The sequence below is a fragment of the Diachasma alloeum genome, unplaced genomic scaffold, assembly GCF_001412515.2.
Source record: "Diachasma alloeum isolate Michigan unplaced genomic scaffold, Dall2.0 Dall_scaffold_00192, whole genome shotgun sequence".
In the NCBI taxonomy this organism is placed as follows: Eukaryota; Metazoa; Arthropoda; class Insecta; order Hymenoptera; family Braconidae; genus Diachasma; species Diachasma alloeum.
This window is the reverse complement of record NW_021680357.1, coordinates 2,534,656-2,562,204: the sequence shown is the minus strand read 5'-3', so window position 1 is coordinate 2,562,204 and position 27,549 is coordinate 2,534,656. Positions and strand designations below refer to the sequence as shown.

At 35.2% G+C, this 27,549-nt stretch overlaps 1 protein-coding gene across 1 annotated transcript in view; it reads right to left on the bottom strand.

Annotated features, from left to right (window-relative positions):
* Window positions 1-1,754: 1,754 nt before the first annotated feature.
* LOC107048433 (neurobeachin) overlaps window positions 1,755-27,549 on the bottom strand; it is a 600,659-nt gene continuing 574,864 nt past the window's right edge. The window contains exons 33-46 of the mRNA XM_015271593.1: window positions 26,196-26,311; window positions 15,754-15,866; window positions 13,913-14,053; window positions 11,489-11,608; window positions 11,262-11,414; window positions 10,607-10,679; window positions 8,538-8,722; window positions 8,122-8,299; window positions 7,957-8,037; window positions 7,699-7,866; window positions 5,831-6,094; window positions 4,550-4,746; window positions 4,317-4,468; window positions 1,755-2,393 (exon numbers count right to left, since the gene is read on the bottom strand). Coding sequence (XP_015127079.1) covers window positions 2,303-2,393; window positions 4,317-4,468; window positions 4,550-4,746; window positions 5,831-6,094; window positions 7,699-7,866; window positions 7,957-8,037; window positions 8,122-8,299; window positions 8,538-8,722; window positions 10,607-10,679; window positions 11,262-11,414; window positions 11,489-11,608; window positions 13,913-14,053; window positions 15,754-15,866; window positions 26,196-26,311 — 2,032 coding nt within the window. The 3' untranslated portion in view covers window positions 1,755-2,302. The remainder of the gene's footprint in view (window positions 2,394-4,316; window positions 4,469-4,549; window positions 4,747-5,830; window positions 6,095-7,698; window positions 7,867-7,956; window positions 8,038-8,121; window positions 8,300-8,537; window positions 8,723-10,606; window positions 10,680-11,261; window positions 11,415-11,488; window positions 11,609-13,912; window positions 14,054-15,753; window positions 15,867-26,195; window positions 26,312-27,549) is intronic.

The window sequence follows — 27,549 nt, the reverse complement described above, 5'->3', positions numbered from 1 at the left end:
TGCTTCCGGGTGCTACAATTGGTCTAAGTACATTTTTTAAATTATTTGTTAGATTTTTTTTTGCTTTTCTCTCCCGTCTCTCTTGATTTTTTAAGTTTAATTTGCGAAATATGCGAAAATATCGAGAAATATCCTCACAAAGTTAAGCTGGACGGCTCTGATGAAATTAGGATTTTATTCAGGAGGACGCGACAAATTTTCCGATCGCTGAGAAAAATTGTATTTTTGGTTTTTGGGATTTACTCTCGTTTTCTTTAGAAAATACGGATTTTTTTTTCTCGGAGACCCTTCCTCATCGTCGGACAACGGTGGCACGAAAGCCGTGGAATTACAATTGTTTATCTTTACGAGCAGCAAACGTAACGATCGCGTGATAATTACAGAATGTCAACGGGACGTCTTTTTTTTCAATTTTTTCGTTTTTCTTTCTCTCTTGTTACAAGGTAATTCTTGTATAACATTGAGATTATTGGTTATTTACACAGGAAATTACAACGTACATAATGTATATTATGTATAGTGTCAACCCCACGTATATGCATTAATACACAAAAATAAGTCCACACGCCATTTTGGTATTGTTAATGTTTTTTCAATCATTGTTTTTCACTTTTTTTCATTAAGTATTTGACAATTGCAACTTGCGTTGATTAGAGGGTTCTGCTTGACTCAAAATCTTGAGTAAAAGATAATCATTCGTTTTTAATTGACTAGCGTTTCTGTGCTATCCCAGAATGGAGCTCATAGATAGATAATTATCAAGCATTTATCTCGTAACGATGGGAATTTTCGATCAATTGTTTAAAACCATTTTCGTTCACCACACGCACGAAAAATTTTTATAGAAAACCTAGCGAATTGCCTAAAGAATTCTGGTTGATATCAATTGAACTTCTACGGAAAATTCTATTAATTTTTTGTTGGTTCTATTGGAAAATTCCGTAGCTTAACTGCACGTTTTTTAAAATAGAATGTCCAATAGGAACTATTTTACGGAAAAAGTCAGTAGAATTTTACCTTTTCACACAACATTTTTCATTGCGGGATTTTCTATAAGAATTCCTCGACACAGATTGTCTAATTGCGATTTTTTCACATCATTTTTTTCTGCTCTCATTAAGGGGAGACTACTATATAAAAACGAATAATAAGTGCAAAAAAATCAATTGTTCGTTTGTCCCGTAGACGCTTAAAATGTTTAAAAAAGTCCAGGGCCTCCAATTTTTTAGTTAAAAACGTTTTTTTTTGTCAAAATTAAAAAAAACGTGTAGAATAACAATTATAAGCTAGTTTTTTTGAATAAAAAATTGCATCATTCATGCAAAATAGCAAGAAAAATGTTTCTGAAAGAATCCAGAATATATTTTTAATATTTTGAAGATTTTTCTGGGTATTGTACATGAATGGTGCAATTTTTTGTATAAAAAAACGAAATCGGCTGTTTAGGACTCGAATTAAAGAAAAAATAACTCGTAATTGCTATTGTAATTGCTTGAAAAAAAAATCTCTAGCTTAAAAATTGGAGACCGTGGACTTTTTATTAACACTTCAAGTATTTCCAGGATAAACGAACAATGAACAATTATTTTTTTTGCACTAATTACTCGTTTTTAGACATATATAATCGATCTTCGCTGCATGATAAATCTCACTTCAATAGCCCACGAATTACAAAACTCATACCTGTCTCCTCTTAAAAAAAAATTTGGAAAATTTGAGCTGAGAAATTTCTACAGAAAATATCCCAATGAAATAAATTGTATAAAAAAATCTAATTCTGCCCATTTTCCCTATAAAATATTTTCTATTGAACATTTCCATTGACAAAAATGCACAAAAAATCAGCGGGAACTTTCAACAGAATTGGTGAAAGACTGATAGAATTTTTAATAGTTCCATAGAAATTCGATTGAATTTCCTAAAAAATTTGCTAGATTTCTTTTAATGGTATCATGAGTGGAAGAGTCAATTTTTTAAAAGAAATTCACGTTGATTAATATAAACGCCTAATTTCTAAGTACTTGTTTGCCAATGTTTCGATAATACAAAAAATGTTTCCTTTCATTAAGTACTGTTTAATTGTCTACTTACGCTAATTTCACCGCTACTTCATCCCAATAATGCTCTCGAAGCCGATCAATATTTCCACGAACTTCTCGGGTATTAACACATGTTTTAAGTACAAATTCATCGATTATGCGGTATCACCATGATGTGGTTGCATTATGACTTATTATTTAGTTAATTTTTCTCTTTCTGTTGAGTGAATCATTTAATAACGAACGAAGAGGCAACCGTAGTTTCAGTATCTCTGCTGAAATTCGTGATGCCATCTGTTAAAGTCGATGTGGAATATGACGATTGATCCATTTGCCAAACCAGCGAGTAAGAACCTGTGAAGAAAAAACAGTCAATTTAAGAATATTGAAGAGGTGTTTGTATTTCGGGGACATATCCATTGAAATGAGATGATCTACTCGAAAAAAAAATTAGTTTTCGAAACATAAAAGAAATTAAGTTAAAAAAAATTACATGTTTCCTTCAAACAGTTGGAGAATATCAATTGTAAATTCACTGAAATAGTAGAAGTATACCTTTTTATTCTGGAAATCTAGGGGAAATATTTATTCCGTTCATCGAATTGAAAAATGTCCAGAGAAATAATAAAAATTCTGATAAATATTGACATTTAAGATGATATACATTTGGGCCCTCAAAACGATGATTTATATGTAAATTCAGCTAGGCTCCGGATGAAACGGTCTATGGATTGTTCTAATGCAAAAAAAATTCAGTATTCTCTATCTGAGAGTAAAATTCATCGCAATCGGAGAGTTTCAAATATTTTCAATCTAATTGTGAAGAAGTCCAGAATCTTTTGATTAGTACCCATTACTGAGACACTCCTTTTTTCCCCATTTACTAATTTCTGCTACTCCTGTTTAAGGTATATCCGTAGAACACGGACGGAAAAATTTAATAGAAAAACCTATCGAATTCGTTAGAAAATTCTATTGAATTTCTATTGAACTGTTCTATTAGTTTTTAGCCAATTCTATTGAAATGTTCAATAGAAAATATTCAGTAGAAAAAGTCAGTAGAATTCAATTTTTCTGTATAACTTATTCTATTGAGATATTTTCTATAGAATTTCCTCGGCTCAAATTTTCTAAGTTTTTTCATTTGATTTTCTTGATGAGAAGAAAAGAAAAATAGAATGAAAAAAGCTTGGAAAATTTTAGTCGAGCAGATTCTATAGAAAATATATGAAAAAAATAAGTTATATAGAAAAATCGAATTCTGTTGACTTTTTCTATTGGATGTTTTGTATTGAACATGTCAATAGAATCAGCCAAAGCCTAATAGAAAGTTTAATCGAAATTCTCTAACGAATTCGATAGGTTTTCTATTACATTTTTTCGTGCGTGACAACAGGTTTTTCTTACGATTATCCCCATGTTTTTCATAGATAATATTCATAATATTCCCCAGATATAGAAAAAAATTGTAACTGGTTGTACTACACAGTTTACGAGATAATAAATAATGGAATTGGCTATTCCTGGTTCTACATGACCGAATTCGTTCAATAAAAATAAAATCATGGTTTTACAGAATACCAGAAGGTGAGAATTGTGAGATGTGATTAACAAAGAAATCAGGAATTCCAATTATCAACTTGAAAATTGAATACGGAAAGGTAAATTTATTTAAAATGATTATTGATTATGGATATAGTAGTAAGTTTCTTCAAAATGATGACTGATGGATAAAGTATTTTAAAATTTTCTTAAAGTGATTGCTGATTAATAAAGAAATGAGAATTATTTATGGCATTGATTACTGGATTGTTCAATCTCAAATCTAATCATAATTTAATATTATAAATTTGGCTATCCCTAATCCTACATAACTGAATTTGTTCAATAAAAATTAAATCATGGTTTTCAGAATATTAGAAGATGAAAATTGTGAGATGTGAATAACGAAGAAATCGATCATTTCAATTATTAGATTGAAAGCTGAATTAGGAAACATAAATTTATTTAAAAAGATTATTGATTAATAAAGTATTATAATAATAAAGTATTGATTACTGAATATTTCAATCTCAAATTTAGTCACAATTTAACATTATAAATTTGGCTATCTCCTATTCTACTTGATATTATTGACCAAATTTGCTCAATAAAAATGAAATAATGATTTTACAGAAGATCAAAATAGTCCCCAATGAAATAATTTAGCAAAAAATTTTTGAAAGCTGATGAACATCCGTTGATGTACCCTTTGAGAAACCAAACATTGATACTCACTTCTGGTCGTGAGATAGCGCCAGCGATCTGACACTGCCCTCGCAAGTGGGGAATGCATAGAGGAGCGCCAGATTGAAAGTCCTCCAGACCTCGACAATCCCCTTGTCGCCTCCTGTCATCAGGTACTCGCCGTCTCTGCTCAGCAGCAGACACTGTAACCCATAAATCAATACCTTCATACACCGCTCAACGAATTAGCAAATGAAAAAAACAAACATTAAACCCTATTTTACCTGGAGATTGTCGTTGTGGGACTCGTGACGCAATCGTTTACCGTTTATGGTGAAGGCAGCGATATGACCGCGCTCGTAATTCACAACTATCACGCCTTCCCTGGACATGGCGATGTTTTCAGGCGAGGTGAAACCATTCGGAGCCTCTAGGGATCTCAGCAAGTCACCGAATGTTGTGTGCACTAGCACTGGCCCGCCTGAAGCAATGTTTTTTTGTCATGAAATTATTGGAATCAGGAGAAAAACAGAACTTTTGTTTCCAAAGTAGTTTTGCTGCATGATAATTTCGAAGGATTTTTCATTTTTGATTTAGTTGATTTCTAAATTTAAAGAACAAATTAATGGATTTTAATATTTTCACACAAATCATTCTGTTGAAATATTTTCTGTAAAGATCAGTCGGAATTCAATATTCTGAATTTGATTTGAATTTCGAAATTGAATTGTTCATATAATTACTGACTCATCTTGGAACTTCAATAAAACAGAGCTTTTTATGATGAATGATCGTGAAATTAGGGAAATCAAGAGAAAAACAGAATTTTTTAATTAATTTTTTTTTTTAATTCAATCAAATTTAATTTTTTATTATGAATCATCATTGAAATGGCAATGACAACTCTGATTCTCAAATTCATTGTGAAAATTAAGCATTAAGTTAAATTGAATTTTCAAGAGAGAGGGAATTCGGAAAAATAGTTGCTTGAATTTCCCCAATTTGCAGAACATTTTCTTTGTTGTATAGATCTGATTTCAGCAAGTCAACTAATTTTGTATACTCTAGGACTGGCTTGTCTAAAACCATGTTTTTTGTGATAAAATTAATGAAATCAAGAGACAGAATTTTTAGTTGATGGAACATTTTTGTTATAAGAAAAAATTATGAAATTTTTTCACTTTTGTTTGTTAATTTTTCACATCATTTTTTCTCTTTCTCATTAAAAAATCAAACAAATCAACTTTGAAAATTTTTGTCGAAACATTTGAATTGAAAACATCTGAATAGAATAATTTGTACAGAAAAATCAAACTCTATTTAAAAGAATAATAATAAGCCACAAAAATGCTGGGAAATTTTTTTCGTACTTGAGTTTATCTAAATCGTGGAAAATAATGATAATATCGTAAGTTATGCGAAACGATTAGTTTAATGCCATGAAACTATCGAAAAACACTAGAACCGAAATTCGATAAAGATTGAATCGACTAGAGAATGGAATCGCTTGCGATGAACTGAGACAATGGGTTTGAAGAATGAGAAATATTCTATTTTTTCCTTACAATAAGATCCAGACACGACAAGTCCCAATTCCGCCGATATGACAACAGCTGTAACCGGCTGTTCATGACCGGTGAGTGTGGCTCTGGGTGCTGGTGCCTCGCTCTCCCCCACAATTGTCTGTGTTCTTGCATTCCAGTGCCACAGTAGTACAGTGCAATCAGCACTGCCAGATGCAATATAGCAATCAGACGTGATATTGCACTCACTCCTGGACAAACACGTCACGACTCCGTAATGTCCGAAGACAATCTGAACGATTTTAGCTGTAAATAAATGGGGGACAAATGGTTATCGATATAGACGCGTGTCGACATTGAGGAGAAAGAATAATTTTGTCGAGATAATTTTGTTTGACATAATTATTGGCGCAGCGGAAGAAAGATTATGATTTTTAGAACTATGTCACTGATTTTCAGGAACATGTCAATGATATTCAGAAACTCATTCTTAGTTACTAGAAATTTGCGATTTTGAAATTCAGTGATTGCGAAATTCTCAAATCTAGTGATTTTGTCGCCAATTTTGTCACCATCATTAATTATCAGAGTAATATCACTGATTTTGAGGAACATGTGATTGATTTTCAGGCACAGGTCACGAATTTTCAGGAATTTATCCGCAATTATTAGAGATTCGCGATTGTGAAATTTAGTGAACGCGAAATTCAGAAATCCAATGATTTTGTCGCCAAGTTTGTCACTATCATTAATTTTCAGAAGCATGTAGTTGATTTTCAGGCACAGGTCACGAATTTTCAGGAATTTATCCCCAATTATTAGGGATTCGCGATTGTGCAATTCAGTGAATACGAAATTATGAAATCCAGTGATTTCGTGGCCCACTCTGTTCACCGTTATTAATTTTTAGAGTAATGTCACTGATTTTCAGAAACATGTCATTGATTTCCAGGAACATGTCATTAAATTTCACGAATTTATTCCCAATTATTAGAGATTCGCGATTGGCAAATTAAGTGAATGCGAAATTCTGAAATCCCGTGATTTTGTCGCCCACTCTGTTCACCGTTATTAATTTTCAGAGTAATGTCACTGATTTTCCGATATTTGTCCCCAATTATTTGACATTCGCGATTGTGAAATTCAGTGAAGGTGAAATTTTGAAATCCAGTGATTTCGTGGCCCACTCTGTTCACCGTTATTAACTTTCAGAGTAATGTCACTGATTTCCAGGAACATGTCATTAAATTTCACGAATTTATTCCCAATTATTAGAGATTCGCGATTGTGAAATTCAGTGAATGCGAAATTCTGAAATCCAGTGATGTTGTCGCCCACTCTGTTCACCGTTATTAATTTTCAGAGTAATGTCGCTGATTTTCAGTAACCCATTTTTAAATTTTCCATCTTATGAGAAAACGGTTCTTACAATGTGCTTAAAAAACGAACCCATGGTAGATTGATAAATTCCGAATAAGGTGAATTTTTTGTAAAATTTTGTACTACATAGTTTCTGCGATATTCAATTCTAAAAAAATGGAAATTTTGTGAAATCATTTCGTATTTGATTCCAACAATTAATTAACAAATAATTCCTTATTTGATTCAAACAGGTATCGTTGCCTTCCTCAACAACATACCAAGATAGAAAACCTCAATAACTTATGAGAATGCAATAAACTAAATCATTTAGAATTTTTTCCGTAAATTCATAGGCCCAAACTTGTGGGTAGTATTATCTTCGAATATCCCCTAATAACACTTTGCACCAAAAAAATATCTGAATGAAACAGAAATTGTCTATCAGTGTACAATTTCATTCTCGCGTGTCAGTTAACAATTTCTCGAATTACTCCCGATAAATTTGACACGTTAAATAAATAAAAGAAGAGATAATCATCTTAATGTACCTGTTTCCGTGGAGAATACTCGAAAACTGTTGTCCCAGAAGCCGCAGGCCACCAGGAACCTGCTGTCGACGGTTGTAACAAAGCAGTTGCTTCGTATCTTGAGTTTCTGACTGAAATTATCACCCAAGTGTCTCTTCAACGCTTGATTCGAGTGATTGGCGGTTTGGGCTGCGAATGAAAACAATTTATGGATGAGTAAACTTGACGAAACATCACTCCGAATGACAATTTTTACGATCAAATAAAGTTTCTAGTTACACAAGACAGGATCCATTGACAGGGGTTGATTAACAGCCTGTGCTTGAGGCGTATCGGCATAACTCGGCGACTGCACTGAGGCTAAAAAGAGTCAACGGTTTATTGAATTCAATCGTTCCTGGTTAACATGAATATTTAATCATTTATGGGAGGGTTATGACTTACCAGCGTAATTGGTGTTCCATCGATTAACAGCAAACTGCTGACCAGTGGTAACTGTCACCACCGATGGTAGTGGTAATTGTGGGTAGGTATTTGCTGAGATATGGCATATTGGTGAATTTGATGGGAATTTAATGGTCATACAGACGTCATCAGGAATACTTGAGAACATCATTGGTGACTGAAATTACGATAAATCAGAGTTTAGAAGGGAATTCTTCAGAAAACTAGCCTTTGGCAACGGATTTTAGTTATAAACTCGTCTCATGAGATGACTGCCTCCTTGATTATTATCTCCTACTAGAACGCGCGCGCTGATCTATCGCCTCATTTATATAGAGATACTCTCAGAATCTGCGCTTGATGTTTTTTACTAGTTTTTCATTTAGTAGGGGTTCTACTAGAGATATTCAACTTACCAAATGCATTGCTGAACTTCTTGGAGGGTGAGGCTCCATCAATAGTTGTGATGGAGTTTGACCAAAATTCCTGATCTGATTCTCGATTGCTTCTTTCATAACTGGATCAGTTATAGAATCCAATTCTACGCTTCCCTCGTATGTCAGGTAATAAAATACATTTGTCGCACGAACTGCCTCTGGGCCTGAACATTCAACAATTACTCCGTGTAATGTTAGAAATTTCTTTCAATTTAAGTAAGAGATAAATTTGAATTTTCAATATTCTAAACTTGATCTTAATTTCAGGATTGAAGTACATTGAATTTTTCAATAAATAATAAATAACTCAAAAACATCTCTAATTTATTTTAAAAATTCATTAAAATGGAGTGTTTTTATGATGAGTGATCTTTGAAATTTCAATGACGACTTAGATTTTCAAATTCATTGTTAAAATCAAGCATTACTTTCAATTAAATTTTCCCGATTTTCAGTCACCTTCATGTAATTTAGCCGTTGTTAAAGATTTCAATTTAATAGAATTCAGTTAAATATATATATTGTGTAATTATGACGTCCCCCATCAAAAAATATATAAAAAATATATAATATGGGCCAATTCCGTGACTTTTCCAAATTTATAAGGAATTTAAAAAAAATGAAAAAAAAAATGAAAAATGAAAAATTTATGAAGGATATAGAAAAAATATATAAAATATATGTTTTATATATTTTTTATATAAATTGGGTCAATTTAAGATTTTTTAAATATATTTTTCAAAATATAAATTTTTCCGTGTAGGATGAGCATTACAATTTCTGTGGACAAAATCTCACTGCAAAACATCACATATGCCAAAAAAACGCGAGTGTAATGGGCCATTTCACCAAGAAAATGCAGTATCAATATTAAAGTCTAATGTTTCGAATTTCCATTCATCGAAAAAAAATTAAAAAGAAAAATCGACAATTCATATCTGAAAGTAAATTTGTTTCTCCTACTCCCCCGATGACACCCGAGACATTTGAGCGTTGAAATATCACGATAAACGGCTGGGAAATAGTTCCGCTCGTGAACTTCCGGTTAAAAAAATTATTCTTTATTACCCTGATACAGTCTTTGGTTAAATGTGTTGCGTATTAACGACAATGTGTGATGCTGGGGACGCATTGTCGCGTCTTCCGCGCGCGCCTAATTGCCGGGGACTACGGGCGACACGGAGGAAGCCAACTAAAAAACTAATTCCTTCCATACGCGCACGAGTCTTCGTACATCCATTGAATTTTCTATTCCCCCGTGGTTGGACTTGTGTTCGAGGAAGCGCCGGATATAGAGGCGCCACTCGTAATTAACATTGGAGGAAATTTAATTTGACGCGACTTTGGGTGTAACACTTTTTCAAGGTTTTCAACTAATTTCAGATGAATTATTTGAGAAAACAGTTGCTGTGATAGTTTTTCGGAGACTTAATACGGTGCTAGTTCAATGAGAGGAAAAACCTGGATTGTTGCGATAAAGATGATTGTATAAGTAGTCATAATTAGCAGATATTCAGATAAATTACACTCTGAATATGATTATTCGTGCTTAATATTTATTCATTTTTCCAATAGATATTTCTACTGGAAATAGCAAACTTGGCTGCTATTAACTGTGACTACTGAAATTCCGTGAAATTCCAAGTGCCGAAGTATCGAGGTGAATTCAGCGACAGGAAATAGTATACCTATTGTGTTATAACCGCGTAAAGTTTTTTTTTATGCACGCTAAACACATCCGACTTATGATAACACTAGTCTGACGGCGCGCATTTGCGCGCCTCTATGACGTGGGAATAGATAAAGGAGGTGACAGGCTTTCGAGATATTTGCGATATTGATTCGATATTTGTGGGACACAACGTTCAAGAAATTACATCATGACGAGTGTGTGTGTGTGTGTCTTTTAAATAAAGACCTGCCAAATTTTGAAACTTGCAAGTTCGTGCAAAAAATAAACACTTCACGCCCGAGACACAAAATAATAAAATAGCATAATATTGATATCGACTTTCTCATTTCAACAGTGATTATGTACAGCCTCTTACCTCTTTGTTTGTAGCCGAAGATGAGGTCGATCCACTGATGGAGCTGACAGGACACAAATTCAGACTCCAACGCCTACGATGGAAAATAAAATTAACGATCAATCAAGCTATCGCATAATATTCAGAGTATGGTCTTTCAATTCAGAGGGTAAAGGCATCGTAAAACGCAATGTGATGTGACCATGCCAATCGAATCCGCACTGTCCGTTGCAGTAGCCAATCGAGCTATCCAGTCACCAAATTCCATATTGATCACATACGGGATGTGTGACATATTATGACTCCTTTCGCAATTCTCGGGTTGTCAAGAAGACGATATCGATTGCTCTTTAATAGGTAATTACCAAAGTATTACCAAGTATTCAAATACAAGATTTCACTCTAATTTATTGTGATCGCATCAACAACGGATGCAATATTGAAGAAAGGATTCAAAGTTTGAAGAATAATTTTTCTCCTCAACTTTTCGTTGAGTCTGAAGAATCACCACAAGCTTCATTATTAATAGAAGGGAAAATTATTTCGAATTAACCATTCCATGAGCAACTATTGCACAACAAATTATCTCAATAAAATTCGATTCCCATTTGAGAGCAATTTTTCTGCATTCATTTATTGTCTTCATTGGAGTTATTGTAAAGGTTCTTGTTCTCACCATTCTGTTTATTCTGATGAATTCTTCTGGAGAGTTAGCCCATGGCGGCAGATCTACATCACCCACGGAACTGCCATCCTCGTTCCGCCCTAGACGATAGTTATTCGTGTTCACCAGCATCTCAGGAAGGAAGAAGAATTCGGGTATGAGTTCCTGAAATAAAGACAAATAAGAATAGAAATGTAATTAACCCCAGCTACTTTTCTCAACGTTGATCATGTACAAACCTTGACGTCAGACGTGTCCCTCTGACAATTCTTCCAGGAGAGTGCGATTGACGAGAATAGCCTGTTGGGATAATCAAACTTGCCACCCTGAAGCGCCAAAAACATCGTGGTCATGGGCTCCTGAAAGCAACGAAAAAAAGATTCAACAATGTGGAATTGGGTTTTTCCTTTTACTCCAGAGGTAAAGAGAGGAGGAATGGCATGTGTGCAACCGCGTGAAATCAAAAGTGGCTGGGTCTTTACAGCGGCAGAACTTCTAAGGGAGTGCATTTTAAGGCGCAGAAAAGGCGGGGGCACTCTTTAAGAGGCCACTTAGAAACTCTCTCTATAAGAGCTACTTTGAGGATACCTACACGACCCCAAAATGCCCTCGTATTTTGAAATAAAAAAACCTGCAGGCATTTAATTTTCGAGAGCCGTTGACGTTTGGAGAATTGTAAAAATAGGAAATCCGTTTTCCATCACGGAAGAATTCTCTTTTGACTTGAAATCAGCCATCATGGCTAATGATGAAAACTCATTATTTTGGGATTGTGTGAAAAAATAGTGTATTTTGATCATCCTTCAGAAACAGAAACTGAAGGGGTGCGTATGTTTTGATTTATTTAGATAGAAGGCATTGAAACGAATGTTTTGAAAAAAAAGTGAAATCGGTTGAGTAATTTAGAAGATATTCCATGTAAAAGATTTTCAGAAAAAGTCGAATATCTCCGAAACTCCTGATGCGATTGAAGCCAACTTCAATACGAAAAATTGTTATCATGAGAGGAAGATTCTGTCCAAATTTCAAGTTGATATCTCCATTTGTTCACAAGTCTTTTATGATAAAACGGAAAAACGGGAATATCTTGAAAACTTTGTACGAACGGGTATATTTTTTTTTGATTGATTTAAATACAAGGAGTCGAAACGAATATTTTGAAAAAAAAACTCGGAATCGGTCCACTGGTTTTTGAAGATATTTTCGAAAAACCATGTAAAAACGAATCGGTTTTTCTCAAAAACTATTAGATCGTTTGGGCTGAAATTTTGCACAGAGTGAGTCCTTATTAGGATCTATAATCTGACAAAATTTCAGATTTTTTGGAATTACTTTAGCCACTTAATTACTCAATTTTCTAAAAATTCACCATCGGAAAGGGGGCGGTGGACGTATTCACATACAGATATGGTCGCCAAATTTCGTATTTTTACGTTTCAGACCATTCTACATCATTTCCAATCAAAATTAGAGAATGTGAAAATTGAAGGATTGGAATGCTTCCATACGGAAGCAAAAATCCATCTATTTTTAATGAGTCCTTAAGTACTCAATTGAAGTTAAAAGAGAAAGAAACCGAAAAATGCCTATGCAATACCAAAGTATTTTTATTCGGAAAGCATTCGAAGAAACGAAAAGAATCGTTTTTATTCTTCATCACTCTTGCGTAAAGTGACATTTTACGCTCGCTCCGCGAGCAAAATCTTGCTTTCCACACATTGTGATGAAAAATAAGATTCAACACTTATGAAAAAGTGTTCTTTGATCCTTGGGAGAGTAGCTCTCGTCTTCAGCGAACCCCAAACACTTCCCACAGGTCAAAAAACACTTTTACTCATATCGAAATATACTATATTCATATCCGCTTATTTGTTCGCAAGATAGATTTCTAAAAATCTGGGCTATTATCATGAGTGTTAGATGAACCAGTAATGCCAAGACGATAAAAATTCACAGAAATACTTAATTTATATAGTACTTGATTATAAACAGCAGAAAGTGTGAAATTTTTGTGATGAACATTTCCTGAAATTCGTGAAAGATTGTAGCAGTGGAGAAAAGAAGGTGAACTTTATGTTCGATAGAGGAAATTAATTACAGAAAAATTTATGGGGTGAAGATCTTCTCAAGGCTAAATAATGAATATTTTTTCATGGAGAAGTTTTCTGATCAAAGAACCATAATAATTCTTGAGAGAAAAAATTTCAACTTCATGAAGTTAAATACGAATAATCTAAATCATAGACAGCAATATAGGAACACCGGATGAGGAGAATGGGACGAGTGTATCTCCCGTGAAAATGGTGTAGTACAAAACAGATGTATATTTAACGGACTGGTAGACTCGACGACTCGTCGGGGCGTTTCAACGCCCCCGAATTAGTGTTTAACTCACTACTAAATGTGTCTTGGAGAATTTATGATCTGTTACTGGCACCGGTTTGCTTTTTTAACAAAGGGATTAGTTTTTCTAAGCCCACGAGCCCTGAGGATTCCCGCAACATCTCTCTTATCACCGCGCTGCGCGGTAGTCATCGTTGAAATGTTGTAACGAGGAAACGAGTGGCGAGTTGAAATTATAAAATGGGAGATTTGTCGGTGGAATTTTTATCATGCGGGATCTGATATTTCGTTGAGACTGGAGAATTAATTGAGATACGTACCACTCGTATCAGCCAATTAAGGACGAAAGCTGCTGTTGAATAATGAGTGCCATAGTGAAAAGGTGGAATGCTGTCGTGTTCCCAACTCTGGAAACGTTCCTCGAAATATGCTCTTCTGCTTGGATTGAGTGCTCCAATTGGCTATTGAAATGAATACGAAATTTTTATTAGATAAATGGGAGAATATACACTGACAAAAAAATTAATTTTATCAAGAGAATTTTATTTCAACAACTATCATTTGGTTATTAATTTTCAAATAAAGATGATGTTATAGTGAATACCATTTATCTCTTCTTGAGATACATTTGATTGGGAGAAATTGAACTTCTCTAGAATTGAAGTTCCTTTTGTTTATCGCAATAATGAGAGTATTTCATTTCTTTCTAGCCAAAAGTTTGCTAACTCTAGAAATTCGCTGGTTTACTCAAAAATTAAAATTATTCTCATGACTAAATACGTCGTTATGTCAATCAACACGATCTTACGTTGTTCCAAGTAAATTATAATTGAAGTGAGCATTTCGTATGTCGAATCAGGATGAATATTGTTATGCGGAAAGAGCTTTGAGATTGTAGTAAAATGTCGTTGAGGTGAAAGAAGTTTATATTTCTTGACTAAAAAAAATCGCATTAGTTTACAATAACAGAATCACAGATTACGGCAATTTTACCCAAAATTGAATATCACAAATTTTGTTCAATGTGACGTACGGAAAGCTCAATTTAAACATCGGCTTCATTCGAGAAAACAACATTCAATTAATTCCTCAATGTAATCATCTCCTAGGTACGAATTTTTATCAATTCATGAAAGTAAAAATGTTTGGACTGGAGATTATATTAGGTTAAAAAACATAGAACTTTTCCATTTTTATGGTAAATACAATTGATGTCAAGGAGTGTTATATTTCATGCAAGTAAATATATCTCAAGAAGAAATAATTGATATTCACCGCAAAATCGTATTCATTTAAAATTGGTATATAATACTTGTTCCAAGAAAGGAGCATCGCAATAAAAATAATTTTTTCTATCGGTGTACCCGAAGAATGAGGCATTCGAATTAAATGACTTGTTATTGTTTCCGAATGGAAGAATTGGATTCGTCAAATTCCGAATTTTGTGGGTCAAAATAACTAATTGGGCCCCGGCAGTTCGGATATGCTATTTTTAGACCATTTCTGGATGTATATGTGCATGTGATCGATCGTTTTTCGATGATGACTGAAAAAATAATTATTTAAATGAATCAAATTGTGATTTAAAATATGCCTCAAAATGCCATCTTGTTCGAGTTCGATGATTAATTGCATCAGCTGATGTTGACAAAAATTATTTTGAAACTAATATTCAGAAAAAGGTAAAAAATATAACTGTTGGGGGATTGTTAAATTTAATGAATCATTGCATGCAATTTTCAATGAAAATTTTCCCATTATATTTTTTTTTCTGTTGCTCGAAAATGTTCAATTTCACTGAATTTTTAGCAAAATTTGCATGTGAAGGCCAAAGTAGCGAAGTGGTCAAACGGTTTAAGACGATTTTGGATATTGGCCAGTTTTCAATGAATATCTCGAAATCTAAGAGAGATAGCAAAACTGTTCTAAATACCTTTTTATTAGCACTCAATTCACTCTCCAAAAAAGGTTATTGTGAAAATTTCGCTATATCCCTTAAATTCGGCAATATTTCTGGAAAATTCAACTAAATCGACTTAAACAGTTTGACTACTTTACTACTGAATTAGCTACCCTGACACAAAAAATTGGAACTTTCGGATTTCACAGATACAATTCTTCCATTTGGAAGCAAAAATTATCTTATCTATTTTCTTCTCACCTTCGACAAATCCCGGTAATTGCTCGGTAAGCTGAGATCCAGCTCCTTAGTCTCATAATTAGTGAGTACCCACGGAAAGACTGGATACTGATTCAAGTCGTTGTAGGTTCGTCCTAAAAAAAAAAAAATTTAAGTACTCAAGACTCGTCGTCAATTATACTAATCAGTCAGGTATATTATCAGTCTAGAAAGGAGGAAAAATTGCGACAAGCGAGGGGAGAGACGTTGCCCGCATGTAGATAGCAAAAACCTACATTTTCTGAAATGTCTAATTTATAACCATTCTTCATTGTCCCCAGGTAATTGACTACCTCACTTCTAAATGAAACAAGGTGGTAATCGACGATTGCAAGACCAGCGCATTCTCTCCAACAACTTCATCAAGAATATTATTCTCAGCTACCCTCGGAACGCATTTAACCCATGAAAAATGTCCTCTCAATTTTCATAATGAAATTAATTCAAATTTACGAGCCAGTGTCACCGACGAAAAAAAACCCCAGAAATGATCTGAAAAAATGTTGGGAATGGAACAAGGAAAGCCGAATGTGTCGTCGAGTGGAGTTCTATTTTTACGAAAAACTCGGTAGAGTCTCAATGGGGCGCGGTGTGCTCCGTTTAGTAGTAACATAACTCAAAGCATGACGGCTAATCGCTCCTGAAATTGTCACTCCGAGGTCTCACTTTCCCTCAGCAATCCACCCATATTTTCGAGAAGAGAAACGAAAAAATTATAAAAAACCAAGCAAAACGTAAATACATTAGTGATGCCTCATTCGGGATCTTTTATGTTGTCGTTGAGATTTAATTGAAACTATTTGAGTCAGGCGACAGTCAGCCGTGTTAAGTAAGTCCTGGTATGACTTCGGCCGAGTAGCTGAACCCTTGAGTGGTCAACTGACGATTTCACACTGAGAAAAAAAATTATTTCTGCCAAAAATTTATTTATTTGAGGGGAAAATTTATTTTTTCAAAATCGAATTTCTCCAATCGAAATACTCCCAGGCTATGACAATCATGTTGCTCTAGAGGATGACTATGCTGCACATGACCTTGGATAAACTCCTCCAGTGGTTATTAATTTTCCCTAAATTTCTTATTTTCTATAGGGAAGAATTTCGATTAATTTTTTAATGTTAATGATCATTGAGGGAGTTCACTCAAAGTCATAACTAACATGATTATCTTCTAGAGCAATATAATTGTCATAATTGAAACCTAGAAATAACTCGGCTGGAGAAATACGGTATTGAAAAACTAAAAGCTTTTCTCAAGTAAATGGATATTTGGCAAAAATAATTTTTTTTCTCAGTGCACTTGATAGTTAAGTATTGTCTTTTGAGAATGGTAACCTAAACATTCTGGTAGATGTGGGAGCAACGAGAGAATATAAAATTAAAAATTGCTATGTGAACATAATAATCGAGAACCATATCGGAAAAATTTTGAAATTTGATTTATTTTAACCGACCGTTTGCGATGGGAAATTCATTTTTTACGATTTAACATAGTAATTTTTAACGGACAAAACAGTATAAAATCCACGGACCGAAAAATCATTTTCTGAAGTGTTAAAACCGCTTCATTTTTTTTCAATTTTTACTATTGAACGATGAGAAATTACTGAAATCGTATGAATTTTTACAATGTTAAATTGTAATGTTTTCTAACGATTTAAAACTTCAGTTTATACTCTCGCGGCCCGTACATTGTACCCGGGGAAATCTCAGAAATCACTATATTGACTAGTAGTTTTCGGTCCGTCAAAAGATCAAAAATTGATAAATCACGTAAATACGTCAGCGATGGGTTCTAAACCTAAAAAAATATATGAATTATGGGAAAATAATGATTTGAAGTGGATACAATCAAGAAATAAATAATAAAATGATGAAAAAATGTGATACAGCCCAAACACCCAATAGATAGACGCTCATATTGAATCATTATTCAACGAAATTCATCCTTCTGCATGTTTAAAAATGAAGAATGATCCTTTTCGATAATAATGATGACTGCTTTTTCACATTGTTCCGTTAACACTGCGTGACTTGTCTAACTACTCATACCGTCCCTCAGGACCGATACTGCACCCCACGAGAATTTGTTTCTTTCACGTTCAAAATGTTCATCAATAAAAAATAAGAAAATCATCGTATTATTATACATTAGTTTTATTATCAAAAATGGAAATTTGTAATACAATTTCTACTATATTTTTTATGCAGACAGAAAAACTTAAACGTAAATTACGTTTAAGAAGTCGTCTTTTACGCGTTCTGAAGCGTATTTTACGCTTGAAGTTGCAGCATAAATTACGCTCAAAATCGCCGTAAATTACAATTACATAAATGTATTTTGCGACGATTATAAACATAAATTACGTTTTCATAGGTGTAAATTATGCTCAAAATCGTCGTAAAGGATGATTAGAATTTAGAATTTAGAGTAATGCGGCCGGTTAAATTTCTTGCCCAGAGTCACCTAAATCATAAATCATATAAAGGACGATTGCATAGACGTAATTTACGATCTCGTATTCGTAAATTACGCTCAAAGGTACCGTGAATTACGATTATTTTTTTCGTATTTTTGATAAACGTAAAAGACGCTTTGTTTGGGCATAATTTACGTTTGATAAACGTAAAATACGCTTTGTTTCGACATAATTTAGGTTTCTATTTTGACCGTAAAATGCGCTTTTTTAAAGCCTAAATTGCGATTTTCATGACGGAAAAAACCACCAGATATGGTATTGACGTTAAGCGTAAATAACGTTTATCAAGACGTAATTTACGTTTAGGTTTTTCTGTGTGTAGAATACTAAAAAAAAGTTGAAATGGTCTATATTTTAGTCGGTGTCTACCTATTGGTCTGGTTACCCTGGTTGAATATCCTCAAATCAAATACGTCTGGGATTTTGATGAGAAAAATGTAAAAAATGTTATTCAATTCTTTTCAACTTCCCGAGTAGACGGCGATCTTGACTCACAATCGATAGATCGATTTGAATCGTGACAATCGGCGAAGCCGAGTCACGGGTACAATGCATCGTAAATCAACGGGCCCTTTCACAAATCCCAATGGTTAGGAGAGATGGTAAATAATAGCGAGGTCGTGTTATGCATCAAAGTGATTATTAATGGGAGCGTCGGCTATGAGCGAATGCCCGAGAACTGCGGTACGACAGCGGGCATGCCTCGCGACAGATTCTGAGATCTTTCTGTGTTGTTCTTTATGGTTTTTTAGGGCTCATTCCGCCCCCTCGCACACCCGTTGCCGACGAGAATGCGTTGTAATAAGTGTTGAGCGGAGTCGAGGACGACAGGCTCGTTCTTAATCCAGAGGATAATTTGGTGATTTTTGGTTTTAGATGATTGGAGAGTTCAAGGTTCATGACCTTTAGTCATTTTTTTTCGTCACCAGAGACGATTTTTTAAAAGGAGATTGCGGGGAAATTTCTGTTTTCTTTCAGAGAGAAGAGAAAATTTTGATTTTTTGGGACAAATCTTTGGTGATGAGGAATCAGTTACCAATTATTGGTGATACTGCACTGACTAGAATGACCTTGACTTGAAGTAACTTCAGTGTTACGCAAATATTGAATCGATATCGCGCGGAAAAAACATTTACCTGAATTGAGTATAAAATATACTTGAATCAACGACGATGGGTATTTCAATTCAAAGATGGTTAAATTGGTGATTGGTTGGAGCATTCAAGTATATTTTATACTCAATTGGGCGATGGGTATTTCGAATTCCCATTCCAAATTGGAAGATGATTAAATTAATGACGATTTCACTGAAAATTACTAATAATGTTACGGAAAATGAACAAAATCACTGAATTTCCGAATTTGGCACTCCTTGAATGTCATAATCACTAATCTCTAATAATTTAGGATAAATTCCTCAAAATCAGGGACATGTCCCTGAAAATGAAAATTGTTTTTCCGGTGTGTTGCAGTAGAGAACGTATTAAGTGACTTTTGATATGTAATGGGAAATGTTAAAAAGTGGGATAAATAATCATTACAATCGATTTTGCCCCATACACCAACGAACACCGACGTTTGTCATTTTTACCTTTAAAATCGACCAAGTACACTGAGAAAAATAAGGTTTTTCGAGAAGTATGGCTTAACTTATATCAAGCAACTTGAGCCTCGAAAATTTTCAAGAGCAAAATATCTTGCTCTAAGAAAAAAAAACTTTCGTTAAGAAATTTTGTACTTGTCCTCAAGACGAGGACAACTTTCTGATGACGAGAAAGCGATTTCGAGAACCAAGTCAAATTTAAGTAGTTCATTTAGTAATTTTTTAACCTCAATTGTAAAATATTTTAATGCAAAAACCACTTGAATTGATTTGAGAACTCGTTTTCTTTATATGAACCAATTGCCTTCATCTTTCGGACAAGTATAAAATTTCCTGGCGTAAATTTGTTTTCTCAGTGTGAGATATTATGCGCTTGGTAATTTTCAAATCATGAATTTCTTGATACACTGAGAGAAATATCGTTATAATATCACCAAACTAATTTCTTGCGCCAAATATCTCATCTCTTGAGGATAAATTTCTTGGGATAAGAATTCCAGATAATGTGTCAAACAATATCAGATTTCAGTGAAGTGTTAATGACTTGAACATGAACATTGCATGATAAAGTGAGAAGTTCTTGCCACAATAAGAAATCGGTTTTTTCGTCTCAGAAGATGACCAATTGACTAAAAATATTAAAAGCTTCGATTCAGTGAATCACGAATTAGAGACTTTCATATTGAATGAATAGAGAGTTTATGCAGAGGAAAACCTCCAGATATTAAAAAAATATAACCGTCGCTTACGCTCAATCGCATTGAGTTCGAAGAGAAGCAATATCTTCTTTTCCTTCTGTCAAACTATTCTTGTATTATAAGAAATATTATCTCATTTCGAAAAAAGACATCATCTTTGCATTCAGTAACTTACTCGTTAACCCGAAGAGCACCGATTTCTTGTCTGAAACCTGCCATAAATTGATCGAGTATGTATGCGATGTTTTTCGCTCAAGAAATGATTTTTGTGATATTATGTCGATTTTTCTCTTAGTGTATAGCATTTCTTGGCGTCTTTTTTAGTGTGAGATATTGTGCGCCTGGTGATTTTCAAATCATGAACTTCTTGATACAAGTAAAGACGTAACCGAGTGGAAATTCAAATGAGAATAGAATAGGAAATTGACCAGTAAAAACTGACTGTGATCAGTTTTGGATCAGAAATGTAACGTTTGTTTTCGTCACTGAGGCCCGATAATGGCGCTATATGGGCCTGTTTTGAGGGCGATAAATAGCAAATAGCAGCTCTGGGCGGCCGAGGCATGTTAAATAGCGGAACAGGCATGCTAAATCACATTTAGCAGCCCTAGGGCCGATAAATTGCTACTTGAAGTGTGCCGATATAGTTGTCGCTCACCGGATTGTATAGTCTAGTAAGGCGTACAGCGCCGCTGTTGGTCTTGTCGCTAATCAAACTATCGGTCACAGTCGTGTGGAGATAATCAGACGCCATTTCGGGGAGTTTGTTGTGTTTGATCGAGAAAATTGTGTTTGAGGAGAATATTCAGTCAAAATTTGTGAAAAAAAAGAGGAAAAATGGCAGATTGGGTACCAGATAGTGACGAGGAAGTGAATTCACCTGATATTTTCGCTGATACAAGTGATGATGAATTGATATCGAGTGTAACAGCACATGTTCACGAGGCATTTTTGCAACAAGAGTAAATGTGAATAATCAAAACTATGAGAAAATTAATTTTAATCAATTGATGTTTTAATTTTTTATGGATTCCCTTTCCATCATTTTCCGTTTTATAAATTTCCAATTTTTTTTTTCCCTTTCAATATTTGGTTTCTGACAGTGGGGGGGGGCTTCGCCCCCCTGGACCCCCCCCTTTTCGGGCCTTCGTGACGAAAAATAGTATGTGTCATTCGGGCGATAGCGTTGGTTTTCGAATCGTGTGAGTTTGCAGCATGAGACGTAGTATAGTCGGAGACGAGGGCCGCCGGAGGCCCAAACTTCAGACTCATCGAAAACCGCCGCTTATCGCCCTAATGACACAATGTACTATTGGATCCATGCCGGGTTAAAATTCTGGGATCCGGTACTGCTCAGAATGATCGGATCCCAGAATTTTAAATTAACATGCCTTCAGAAAGAAAGATGCCTTTTGGGGACACCCGTTGATCTATGTGAGCATCCATCATATAATATGAGATGTCTCAAAGAGGTTTAAATTCATTAATAGCAGCCCAGGAAAAAACGAAACACCGCCCACTACACTCTTTTTGGGATCCAATCTTTTTGAGCAATACCTGATTCGATACGGATCTAGTCGAGATTTAACTGATCAGAATAGGATCACAATTCACTCCGCCACATTAGATCCCGATATTCAATTGAGAATCTCATCAGATCTTGATCCGAAAGTCTAATCAATAAATTCTGACCAGTATTGGACCTAAAACTAATCTACACACAAGCTAACTGAATAAAATTTCCACTCGGGTACTTCTCAAAAAACTCTTGTCTTCCCAGTGTCCCACAATTTCCATTTAATTTGTAGAATCATTTTCACGTGAACAGAAAATCTAGATGGAGCAGCAAATAAAACCAATCATCCAACCATTGAAGACCTCATTATAACACTTCACGTGCGATAAACTTTCATAATATACGGAGCGAAATTTCACGATTTTACTTTAATTTATTGTTGAGAAATTTTGACTCGATGCTTCGAATGTTTCTCAACAATTTCTGCTCGCATGAATGCAACTATTAAGGCATGATGATTCATTCTATGACTCATTTGACTGCATTTTGTCACAGAATTTCTACTATTCCGTAAAGTAGGAAGAAAAAACCACGGAGAATCTAGCGTGGGACGCGAATAGGCTTTTATCGATCCATCGTTTTCCACCGAGCAATAATTCACAGTCCGCACCTTTGGGATCCTTCGCAGCGAGCGATACAATCGCGCTGGAAAAATCTGTCGGCAGCTGGATAGCGTGGAGCGTTAAGCCATCGGGAAAAATTTATTCACGCGATAGGCCTTCCACCATTTACTTATGGCTTCCATAATTTTCCCCGTTAATTGTGACTTTTCAAAGGAAAATATTTTCACTTAAATTAAAATTGAAATTAGATCCTCGTGCGTGCTGTGTTTACACTAAAATTTCCTGATGGTTTATTGTCAGAATGTTTCATTGAGACGAATAAAACTGACGGGGTGCCCAGGCATGCGGGATTGGTTGCTCATGCGTCTGAGTACAGACGGCACGTACGACCGGTTCGCCCTGCATATATTCTGATGGGCGCCTATTGCCGTTGGCCATTTATTTGTGCAATTAATATATAAACCTCGTAAATGGTGCGATGCTCAACGGCACCGACTTGGTTCATTCTGAATTTTTCGAATAATTACATGTCCGGCCTCATCGGCGGCATTAAACATTGCCTCAGCCACCCAGAAATTATGGATTAACCCTTTGGCAATTATTAAAAATGGTTTTAATGAGTTGAAGAAGAATTTGAAAACAAGAGAAAAAAATTGGGTTTAGGGATAGTCTTTGATTCTTCGGGATAATTGCCACTGACTAAAATTATCCGTAACTTTAAGGTAGTACAGTGAGAGAAAAAATTAGGTCTGTCGAAAAACTATATATTCCACGTGAAAATAATTGGTGGAGTGGAACAGATTTACTTGAGGGAAATTAACGAACTTATGCTGAACTGAACGTATGGCGCTCTTCTGGTGCACGAGCAATCTAGTACTGTTGAAATAGTATATTTCGTCACTAGGCCGAAAGAAACTTTTCTGGCGAATATGAGTTTGCAGCCCGAGCCGAAGGCGAGGGCTGCAATCATATGAGCTAGAAAAGTTTTTTTTGGCCGTATGACGAACAGTATTTTTTGTTATGACGGCCGTAGGCAGAGATTCACGGACGCGGAGCGGAGCGTCCGTGAAGCGCTGCCTCACGGCCGGAATGACAAAATAGTATATTTCGTCACTAGGCCGAAAAAAACTTTTCTGGCGAATACGAGTTTGCAGCCCGAGCCTTCGGCTCGGGCTGCAATCATATGAGCTAGAAAAGTTTTTTTTGGCCGTATGACGAACAGTATTTTTTGTTATGACGGCCGTAGGCAGAGATTCACGGACGCGGAGCGGAGCGGAGCGTCCGTGAGGCGCTGCCTCACGGCCGGAATGACAAAAAGATAGTATTGGGGACGCTATAAATCGCTGCGATGTCTGGTGGGTATCGCCTGCACTAAGAAAAATGACCGTCCGATGGTTTATCGTTGGTACTTCAATCAATTACTTCACAAATCCTCAAGTTTTTCATATGACAACATCGGTACTTCGAGTACAACAATAAAAAACAATACAGAAATGAATGAGTCGAAGAGGAATACTACTGTCAGCTACAATGTGAGGGTTTGAATAAGTTTGAACGGGTAAACCATCGGTCATCCATGTTATGAGGGCGATCACCACGCCACCATCGGTAAATAGCGGTCCCAATACTTCTGGACAAGGACCATGCACTAAGAGAAAAATCGACATAATATCACAAAAATCATTTCTTGAGCGAAAAACGTCGCATACATATTTGATCAATTTATGGTAGATTTCAAATAAGAAATCGGTGCTCTTCCGGCTAAGAAGTTACTAAATGGAAAGGTGATGTCTTTTTTCGAAATGAGATAATATTCCTCAAAAGACAAGAATAGTTTGACAGAAGGAAAAGAAGATATTGCTTCCCTTCGAACTCAAAGCGATTGAGCGTAAGCGACGGTTATATTTTTTTAATATCTGGAAGTTTCCCTCTGCATAAACTCTCTATTCATTCAATATGAAAGTCTCTGATTGATGATTCACTGAATCGAGGCTTTTAATATTTTTAGTCATTTTCTCATCTTCTGACACGAAACAACCAATTTCTTGTGGCAAGAAATTCTCACTTTATCATGAAATGTTCATGTTCAAGTCATGAACACTTCATCGAAAGCTGACATTGTCTGACATATTATCCGGAATTCTTATCCCAAGAAATTTATCCTCAAGAATGAGATATTTGGCGCAAGAAATTAGTTTTGTGATATTATGACGATATTTCTCTCAGGATGGGGCTTTCTACTCGTGTGGAGTTGGCGTCCAAGCCGAAGGCGAGTTAGAAGAGAGTATTTAAGGAGTTAAGGAGAGACTATTGTTTAAGGAAATGATTGAAGAAAGAATTTGACGGACTAATTTCTTACACTCATTGAAGTTAGAATTCGTATAAAAAAGTATCAATGATGAATCATTATTTTTTCGGGCATTTTAAACTTATTTTTGTCACTGCTGCTATATGTACCTCGTATCGAAATATGCCTTTTTGTTAACTTGTAAACGAAAAACGGTACAGGTCGGCATTCATTGAAGGTAACATCACTGACAAAAAATATAGTTCAGATACATGTGCGACGGGTTTTTCCAGCTCGTGTGATTGGCAGCCCGAGGCTTCGCCTCGGGCTGCCAACTTCATACTCATGAAAAACCCGTCGCACTTGCATCGAAATATACTTTTTCCCTGTTACAATCAACGACTCAACTGGAGTCTATTCGAACTACTTTAGCTTGTATTATAGTTGTCCATTTTTCTTAATTGAGACAAAATCCAATTGATCATTTATCACTAAGAATGTCTATTTTAAAGTGAATTCAGGTATTCACTTCCGATAAAGAAATAGATATGAAAGAATAAAAAAATGATTTTCTGTTGGATATGGTGGAAATCATTAACACAGAGACAAAAAGTAAATCAGTAACGATTTTTTTTCATTCTAAAAATATTTCATTTGTTTATTTTTAGCTCCAAAATTACTCTAAGAATGTTGGGAAATTAAATAAAAAAAAAAACGATTCGTTCTGCAATATCACCCATACAATTCGACGAATTATTTTGCTGGCCGCAAAACGAAATTCTCAAAATACTTGTTTATCTTAAGAAGGAAAAAAATAATAAAAAATATGGGATATTAAACCGAAGAAACAAAGAGCATCTTTTTACCCTGGGGACACAGTAGCTTTCTCCCTGGAGCCAGCGGATTACCAGAGACATGTCGGTGAGAGGGGCGGGGGGTAGGATGAGGTACAGGGATTACTCGGAGCTGGGGTGGCCCAGAACCGAACACACAGGGCTGATTGAGAACATCCCTAATGCGTCACGACAGACTCCATCCGCCCGTGTGCAGCCATAAAAAGCCGCGGTACTGTAACGTCTCTCTCTCCGTATATACCCCGAAGATTCGGCAACATTTCCTCTTTTTTTTTTATTTCAACGTATAGGAGGATTGGTGAAACCCCATTACGGGGCTTCGTGATGTGCAGATGGTTAAAGAATGGATTATTATCAGACTCACCAGCGATTGTGTTGAGGAACATGAGGTATTCGAAGTTTGATATCTCTCTTCTTTGCCACTTTTGAGTCATGTTGGAGCTTCTCATTAGTTGTCTCGGTGACATCATCGATGCTCTTCTGCAAGTTGAAAAATTGTTGATCAATGCCAATTTTGCATGATTTGCGTTATTGTCTTTTGCTTCGTGATGGAAGCTTTGTAATCGGTTAAATGTAAGGTTTCATTCATCTTTTGGGCGAGGGGCTACTCATTCCATGATTGAGTGAACTATGATTTCGAAAAGAAGTCGATTTCGGGTGATTTCAGCGGCGATTTCAGCGCGGAGAAAATTATTTGGTGAATTTCACCAACGAGTTTTTGAAAAAAATTAATTACCAATCAGTTGGTGAATTTCAATAACTAGTTGATGAACTTCAACAACTAGTTGTTGAAATTCACCAAATAATTTTTTCCATGAGCGATTTCGGTGATTTCGAGAGTCATGGGAGGTAATCTAATGATTTCATTGATTAATTAAATGATTCGAAACCAATTAATTAATTGAAATCTTTCGAAATCATTAATGATTTCAGAAAAAAAAGAAGTCATTGGAATCATGGTGAATAAAGTTAATACATAATAGATGGAGGTACGGCAAAACGTGTCGTGTCAAATTATGAAAATCAAAACTGGCAAATAATAACGAATTCGTTTGATTCCACTCCGTCAATCTTGAGCTAATGACGATGAAAGGCGGGCCATTTTACCTCAGTCTCCACTAATAATTCACAAATAACAATCGATTTCGAAACTTTATATTAAAAAACAAAAGTTATATAAATGAATTCACACACAGATTGTTATAACATTAACTCATTTATTTAGAAATATTATTGAACTTCATAAAAAATTCTCTCAGGGAGCCTCAAATTTCCACTCTCAGTGATCAGAGGAGAAATTGTTCTTCGATACTGGCTTATATTAATGTAACCGTGAGACCTCATTGGCTCCGACTTTAAACGATTCAGTCTTTTATCCAAAATATATCAATGGCAAAGAACACCTATATTTTTGCTATTACCACTGACACGAGCATATTCGCTCGAAAACTCCCTGCTTCGCAGAGTTTTCCCCTCTGAATAAGCGAAATTCAGCACATACACTAATAAGCAAGTAGGATTTTTTTTCTCCTGAAATGAACACCAACCACCGATATCGATTACCTTTAACCCTCGATCGGTCGCGTCATGGCACGAGCGCCGTTCTGTCTCGATTTTTATTTTTTACGCTGAAACTTTGTTGAGAAAAAATCTGAAAAAATTGGAATTTCTACTTTCCACCATGTCAAACATTTAAACAATTTTTGTTCTGTGTATTT